Source organism: Centruroides vittatus, unplaced genomic scaffold, assembly GCF_030686945.1.
Source record: "Centruroides vittatus isolate TY-2023 unplaced genomic scaffold, ASM3068694v2 contig_1564, whole genome shotgun sequence".
Taxonomy (NCBI): domain Eukaryota; kingdom Metazoa; phylum Arthropoda; class Arachnida; order Scorpiones; family Buthidae; genus Centruroides; species Centruroides vittatus.
In genome coordinates this window covers 22505-31394 of record NW_027120962.1, presented here as the reverse complement: position 1 = coordinate 31394, position 8890 = coordinate 22505, and the positions used below count along the sequence as shown (strand labels likewise).

General features: G+C 29.9%; 1 protein-coding gene across 1 annotated transcript; it reads right to left on the bottom strand.

The window, feature by feature from the left end:
• Positions 1-3349: 3349 nt before the first annotated feature.
• Positions 3350-4276, bottom strand: LOC136968777 (uncharacterized). Its single transcript, XM_067262810.1, has one exon. The coding sequence runs from the start codon at positions 4274-4276 to the stop codon at positions 3350-3352; it is 927 nt and encodes a 308-aa protein (XP_067118911.1).
• Positions 4277-8890: the final 4614 nt, after the last annotated feature.

Here is an 8890-nt window from a genome sequence, read left to right as displayed (position 1 = left end):
GCGTGAATTTAGGCGAGGTAAAGGGTTAGCGATTTTGCTGGTAAGGTGACTGCCATACACGACAGATTACATTAATATATAATAAACTTAATAAATTTAATATACACAAGGGAAGAGATTACAGACGCAATGTAACCAAGTTACATTGTAAGGTAACATTACAATAATAAAACGTTTCGTTTTCACAGTGCAGATCGAATTATCGGGTACTTATTATAGCTCGCGGGTATCTATTTCCTTAACTTTATGTCTAACTTAATATGTAAGTTGACCAACAGAGAGTTTACAATAACTGCATAATACCTCAATCAGTTGCTTTTGGATCTAATTTATACGAGGTCGAGAAAAAGTTCGTGGTTCCTGAAAGTTGCTTTTTAAAGGGGACAAGAAACGAGAACCTGGAAACAGCGAAATAAGCCAGGTGACAAACAGAAGCTTGATCTCTAGCTTCTTCGGCGTGTCCCCAATGATCGGGTGCGACTCGTTTTATACTCGTTCTGCATAAGAACTGTCTGAAGTAACTTTGATTTAACGCCTTCTATGTTCAAGTTGGGTCTGGAATTTGATGACCCAGGCTGTCACTAATCGGATGTCAGATGTCTTCGACGATTTTTGGATATTTCTTATCCGTTATTGTTACTTCTTTTACTTCACAATTCTGTCTGTCTGACAGTTTCCCTTCATTAATAATTGACTAGGTTGACCCAAGTCTTAACCTTGTGATACTCGTTTACTTGGAGGTTTAGTTGATAGGTTTTATCTATCAGAGTATCGCAAAAAAACGGATGTGTGGATTTTCCCTTTCTAAATTTTTCTAATTAATTTAATTACAGTTTTCAGGCTCACAGAAATATTATTCTTCCATTGTATTTAGTTAATATACGTTGTGTTAAATGTAAAATGCTTTTTATGTTTATTGCTTTACATTCCTACTACTAATTTATTTTTAATCGTTTACTTGGACATTACACATTACTAGGACTAAACTTATGTTTAAAAAATTGAAACATGAATGAGAATTACTTCAGAAAAACAGATTTTCTTTATTATATCACCTGTAGTAATTTTTTTACAGGAAAAATTACTACACTAGATTGTAGTTGCTTAAATCAAAAATATTGCAAAATGATTTAAATTCCTTATAAAGATTATTTCTGTAAATTTGATGTGTTAGTAAATCAGTATCTGTGTATAATAAATTTACATTTTTATCGTATTTATGTTTAATTCTTCTATGAAATGTCTGATATATATGTAATTTGCAATATTATAATACACAAAATTTGATTTTTAACGGTTTATTTAAATATAAGCTACCTTTTTTTAATTTTAAATCTTGGGAAATTGTCGTTTGTAACTTGGAAATTTCTATCCATGTGCTAGATAAAAAATTATGATATTGATCCAGAGAAAAAGCAATTATTTAATTTAAACGTTTTGTTACATTTTGACAAATTTTATCAAAAATCTATTATTCACTAAGTTTAAACTAGACACATAAAAATCATTTGTCGATTTCTCTTTTTTCTTATGATTAAAATATACATAATTTTAACAAACACATCTTGATTAAATGCTAGTACTCGGTGAATTTTGGTTCATGTTGAACCTTACAGTAGATAAAACTTTAAATTTCTACAGTGTATTACATAGTTCTGTTTATCAAAAAAATAAGTAAAAATTAATTTATTATTATTAATATTATATTTTAAGTTTAATTTAGTTAATATTAATCTTTAATAATTTGATAATAAATTATATGAAATATTAATATGCTCTGGAGCCAACAGTAATATCATTTGTCTATTGTAGACATTATCAGGATATTTTAGAAGTATTTCTAAGATATAACCAATATCATTTTTATCGAATATATTATAAATATCTAATGCATTTATTTCATTCTTTGGATAAAGATCTGAAATTATTTATTAATAAATAAGATTTCATTAGAAGAGAGTAAACATTACTTGCGTCTATCAAAATAATATATTTAAGAGGCTAATTTTTCTCATATATTTTGGAATTCAGGAAGTTAAACAGTAATGTAATTAGAGTAATCACGATTTTTATTCACAATTTCTATTTATGTCTGGAGCTGTTATAAAATATACCTGATGTAAATTAAAATATTTTGAATTAAACTTTCTAAAACATTGAAACATATATCAATACACATTATAAATAGCTGATAAGTTTAAATAATCTTTTAAAATATTACAATGAATTTTTTTTCAATCTACTTTATCGCGATTGTATTCATCGTAAGTAATGTTTTCTCCTGATAATTCATTACAAAACAAGTTTTGATGGTAAAGATGTATAAAATATCTTTGTGTTTAAAATAAGGATGAAGAAAAACTCGTTTTTTAAAATAAATATTTATTTTTGTTATTATAGAAAAATTGACTAAAAATAATAAAAATTATAATTTGTATATTTTAAATTTTGTGGTTTAAGTAAACAGGGAAAAATTTTAAAATTGTTAACTGTCAATAAATTTAAAATAATAAATCTGAAGTAAATATTGTAAATGTATCTGAATTTACAACATTTGATTTAATTTCTACAATAAATTGATACAATATATGAAGGTTTAATTTCTAAAATGAAATTTTTTATTAAATCTATAATTTATATAATATTGAGAAAATGAAATTATTGAAGATGAAAACGTTTTATTTTTTCCAGTCACGTGGAGCATATTTTATTTCCATTAATGATAGATGTAAGCTTAAGAAATGCTTTTGATACAATTTTAAAGTTTATTTATGAATTTATAATAAAATGAATCTGGCAGGATAATATAAGACATTTCATTTTGAGATGTTATTTATGAATTTACAAAACTAAAACTTGTAGTTGTGATAACAACATTTTTCAAAAATATTTAAATAATAAGCATTACTAATTAAATATTAAATGCAATAATAATCATTGGTTTTTGTATTGTATAATTCCTGGTATATTTTTTTTTTTTTCAATATCTTTTATTAGGTACAAAATAGTACATGCCTGGTACCGCAAAGCATTGCCGGGAGTGGAACAGAAATGTGATATAACACGTGGTGAATAAAGTATAATTGATTACAGGAGACAGTACAAATACAATAAGCAATGTTCACATAGGTGAACAGTGATTACAGGATAAAGCTAAATGGTTACAGAATATAATGAGATGATTACAAAATATATACAGTAATAAAATAACAAATACAGAATGGTTACAAAAATAAAAGTAAAGATAAGATATAAAAAACAGGTATAATACAATAGTATATACAATATGATACAAGTGCAAAGGTACGGTATACATTGTAGGGTTGAGCACAACTAGAAAGACAGTCAGTCAATCCCTTGTGGTGTTGGTTGCAATCCTCGAATAGTTGTGAGCGAGTTTTTGAAGAAGAGGATAGAGATCCTTATTGTTAATAAGTTCGTGGTGTGGACAGGGCCAGGGAATGTTCATATCTTTGGCAGTGATCTCGATGGCTAGCCTATCCCGCTCAAGACACACACATCTGTACAAGTAGTGGTCTGGACCATCAACCTCCCTGCAGATGGCACAGAGAGGGGAGTGTTTGCCCGTGAATCTGTGGAGATAACTAGAGAATTTACCGTGTCCAGTGATGAGTTGGATAGAGTCAGGGTCAATGGTAATCTTCTGGTTGAGGTACGTAGTGATGTCAGGAATAAAGTTGAAGGTAGAATTGCTATGGTTTTGGCTCCAGGAGCTTTGCCAGCAGTTAATCAGGTCTTTATGGAGTAGGTTTTTAATTGTAGACAGACTGAGTTTACTGTAAATGGGTTGGAGTGAGTTGTCATTTGCGGCCTGCTTAGCAAGCTGGTCAGCTCGCTCGTTGCCGATGGTACCCTGATGTCCTTGGGTCCAGCTGATGTAGTATCGGTTGCTAGAGTGGAGGACGGCTTTTTTGATGGCAATGGTTATGGGATGAGGTTTGTCGCTGTTGATGAGAGAGATAGCTGACTGGCAGTCAGTGTAGATGGTAATCTTCAAGTTGTTGTAATACTCTTCAATCCAGATTATAGCTAAGTGGATTGCTTTCAGCTCGGCCTGAAAGACCGAGCAAAGACTGTCAAGCTTAAAGCCCTGATGAAAAATTTCGGAATTGTTACCATAAACAACAAAGGCACATCCAGTATTGCCGTTGATTCCAGAGCCATCAGTGTAGATGTTTAGGTCAAAGTCCATGGGAGAGTCAGTGATAATATAGTCGTTGATGTAAGGAGCAGGGAGATCAGCAGTAGTGCACATGCCCTCATACCTGGCAGCAGGGATAGTGAGGCTGGTATATATCCGAATACAAAAAATTCGATTTATCGCTATATAATTTTTTTAAAAAATGTCTTAATACAAATTTTATAAATTTTTCAATAAATGCTAAAATTATCCTGTTGTTTGAAAAAATAATTGTTTTACCGTTAATGTATATCAATATGAAAAATATAGTTATCAGATGTAAATAAGTTAATATCAATTTAAAAATGAAATTGAATTATTACTATATAAATTACATTATTTTTTAATTAAAAACTCTAACCGATTATTGTCAGAAAAATCTGGTATAAAAAAATTTTGTGATTGATGCCTCTAAGAGTTTTAAGTGTGCATTTAAAAAACATGTAATTATATTACTAATTTTTAAAAAGTTATATTCAAAATAATATATATCAAAAAGTTCAACTTTACTTCAACTTTAATTTATAAACATATTGTGAGATCGAGGGAAGTAGGAGGAAGTCGTATCTCCCCTTTCTGGAAACAGGTCGTTGACCTTTCACTTGTCAAGATGGCTAAGTTTACGATTTCGGTCCCGAGAGTCAGGACTCTTCTTGTCGGGCGAGTGGATGGAACGTGAGATGGGGTCGAAGATAAGGCGAAAGTGATATTCGAGTCAAAGAGGACACCATTTAACCATTAAAACAAAATTTATTAGAATTAAACAAAGGACACAATTACAAAAGTTGACTAATTTCCCAAATTCGCGTAGGTTTCGAAAGAGAGCTTACAGATTCAGTTCATACCTCATTTTTAGTTTTTTTATCAAGTAGGCACTTGGATATCCAAGAAGTGTATTCAGGTATCCGGAAATGGCACACTTTTATAAAGTCACGATTGAGCGCGGGGACGCTGGAACTAAAGGTCCAGAGCTGTGACGACCTGCGATGACGTTAGTCTGGCAGAGGATGAGAGACACTCTGGAGGGAGGAAAAGAAGCGGCTTTTATAGTTTTAGGTTGGGAAAATCGGTCACGTGATCGATGGTTGATGGCGATTGGGTCATAGGTGTTCCCAGGACCAAAAATATATGACAAATTTGAACGTTAACTATAAACTTAAGGTGCAAGATGATCTGTATACAGTGTGAGAACAATGGATAGTTGACAGTTATACGGCCAGGGATGCATATATTCTCTCTGCTAGGAATTTTTTCTATCGAGGATGTTTGTAATAGAGAAAAATTATTACAATTTTGAATCTAATGGAATTCCAGATCTCACATTCTTGTTTTTCGATATCAAATATAAAATGATTAACACCATATTTACTACAATAACAATTAATAAATAATAAAGTATTATATAAAAGCTTTTACATTTTTTAATTAAGATCATCTTAGAACATAGCTGTGTATAAAAAACTTGTTGAATGTAAAGGTTGCTAAGGTTGAGAAAGGTTGCTAGTGGAATTGCACTACGTAAAGATCCTAGCACCTATTAAAGCATGTATTCTTTACCTTATGCTATCAGATCTTGCTGTCCGGTCCATTAGTGTAGGGTAGTGTGAATAGGGTAGTGTATAAAAAGCATACCTAGTATGAAGAACATTTGTTAATATGTCAATATATCTCTTAATAAATGATTCACTCATTTTCTTGAAATCTTTCTGAAAGAAGTTATGATTATTATATTATTTTAAATTTATTTTTTGTAAGTTTATAAATATAATTTTTTTCTGAACGTTTAATAGTTCAAAGTAGAGTTTCCATTAAAACGCGGAACTTGTATTTGGACGTTCTCCCAAATTATAACGATTTATTTTACTTTAACTAGTTAATTTACTTTTTTTCTACTTTTTCACGATGCGAGAGCAAGGAGTCGTTGGAATCAAGTATATATGGTGTCGATAAAACTTCAGGACGGATCAAGGTCATCGAATGAAAATCTGCTGTATTTAAGAATGATAATTTCCGAAAGAAAATGAAAAATTTACTGTTACAGGAGTCAAAATTGTTCGAAAAAACCGTTAACAGATAGCTAAGAATTTTGGGTGAGATGTAACAAAGCCGTAATTTGACATACGAAAAGTGAATTACAGGAATTAATGTTTCGTACACAAAGGTTAAAGAATGCATGCAATATCATTTAAAATCTAATGTACAGTACAATAAAATTTAGATATTTGCAGACTGAATTACACAGAATTTTAAACATACATACTTATTCGTATTGTATTTCATTTACTACATTATACAAAAACAATGTTTCATTATTTTAAATTGTCAAACAAAAAAAATAAAAAACAAGTAGACGTTACAGCTATTTACACTTACGTAATCTATACCAACTATTATTTTCTCCAGTATTAACGATTTATTATCAGTTATTTTGGTCCTATTGTACATTTTACAGGAAATCATATTACAATATTCGCACTGAAACATTTAATAATAATAACAATTTAAGTAAACTAATAATTAAATCTCTTAATAATATATTATTACAGTAATAATAACAACAAGTGAGCTTAATAATATTATGCTTTATATCACTCGCAAAAGTAAGAGGAACTTGTTATCAATGAAGTTAATTCTTATGAAATCAATATTCTACAACTATGGGAAATTTATAATTCCATCTGACCGATCAAAGAATTACAGGAAAAATTCAGGTTATTGTGAGTTTTACCTATGTCGATCGCTTTCAACAATCTTCTTCTCTGGGCTTGTCGCGGTTTTTGCTGGTTTGGCGATGACCATAAAACGATTGTATTTTGATGGCCAGATAATAATAAAAAAAATTAATATAATGGAGAAGGTTACAGTTAAAATTTATCTTTCGGAGCATACTATGTCTGTAACTAATAACAGGATTTACTCCAAAATTTATATACAGACTATAGGAAAGGATTGTGCAAGGATAGAAAAGAGTTCAAAACAATCCGTCAGAGTACGCTTCACGAAACTGAACACGATTGCGTTATATTTTTTAATACTACAAACTCTCATGTATTGTTTTTCTAATTAGCATGGGTTATTACTGATTCGAAAATACCGAACAATATGTGACCTATTTCTATAGTCTAAAATTTCATAAACATGATCTGTGAGTTTACATCTGATGAGAATTAATATCCAGTGATGATCTGCACGTGCAGTGTAATACTATATTTTGTAATACAATTCAATACTGCGACATTTTCAAACAATACATAAAAACTGAACCCTTCCGAAAAATCATTAACTACATTCTTATTTTGCAATTTTTGTCTTCTTTTGTTGGACGATTAGTACGCAAATTTTAGTGTCAATTTGATTATCGGATACAGCTACAAAATACTTTAAACTATAGCTAGGTAATGGCAGATTCTCCTGTAAGCGTTTTATATTTTTAAAAAAGCAGATTTTTCAAATCAATGTATAAAATGAAACTAAGTAATTTCGTAACATACACTTACATAAGAGTATTGTACAGATTTATTCGAACGATTGATTAAAAGCATACTTCGTGACATAATTATCATAATCGTTTTAATTGAGTTATCATAATTAAATTTTTATAATGGTTGAAACTGTCATATGAATATGACATATAATTTTAAACAAATTTAGCAAAATAAACAACACATAGGTGTCTTTTGCTATATAAAATAATACGCAAAATAAAAGAGTATTAATCTGCAATAATGAGTAAATAATAAATTTTATTTAATTTACATAAATATTTATTTTTGTCGTAGATATAAATGGCAATTACAACAATAACTCGATCCAACGAATACATAAACATTAAATGGTGTTAGTCGGTCATCAATTTGTGACCACGCAGATATTTCTGGTTTGTATAAAACAACTTACAGTAATTGCTAAATTTAGCCAGATCATAGAAGCACTTCTCTGGCTGATTACCCGTCTCATTCATTTAGTGTAACAACTAAATCATCCTGTGCATGGGCGGATTTAAGTTTTTTAGGGCCAAGGGCTTATTGAAGTACAATGGACTCGATTTTTTTGTTAGATTAAAAATCTTTAAATTGGGTTTGATATAATAATATAAATAAAACAAATAATATTAACTATCGTTATTTTTATATTATTAATATTAACTATTTTTACTATACTATAAGTGCTCATTGTTAATGAAAAAGTATTAAAAATTAATGATAATCATTCCATGTTTGTGGACCCTTGACACTTGAGGGTCCAGAGATTAAGTATTCTTTATTTTTATGTAGATCCGCCCGTGACTTTACAGTTAATTATAATAATTACGATGTAAACATGCGTCAATTGTATTAATTTATCGTCTATTGTTTATTTACGTGTTTGAAAAAGTTTTTGATTTCGTATGTCTTGACTTTGCAGAATAACCGAGGTCAGGATGAATAATATTGATAATTCGTCAACCCACTTTTAACCGAATAATTATAAACCTTCCATGTGTCTTGATATTATTATGGATTATACCAGCTTTTTAATTATATTTGTGTTATGAAGTTTCATTCGCATACAGCAACACAAAGAAATGTCTCCATGATGGACTTTTATGAGAAACTGGCTCCTGTTTAGGTTTTACTAACGTAACTCGAACACGAAAAATCCACGTGACCTACAACTTTTACCTATAACTAACTGACATTTTTTAGTGGT

Excerpts from the sequence above, each read along its gene's own strand:
- LOC136968777 (XM_067262810.1), bottom strand. The coding sequence starts at position 4,276 with ATGTGCACTACTGCTGATCTCCCTGCTCCTTACATCAACGACTATATT.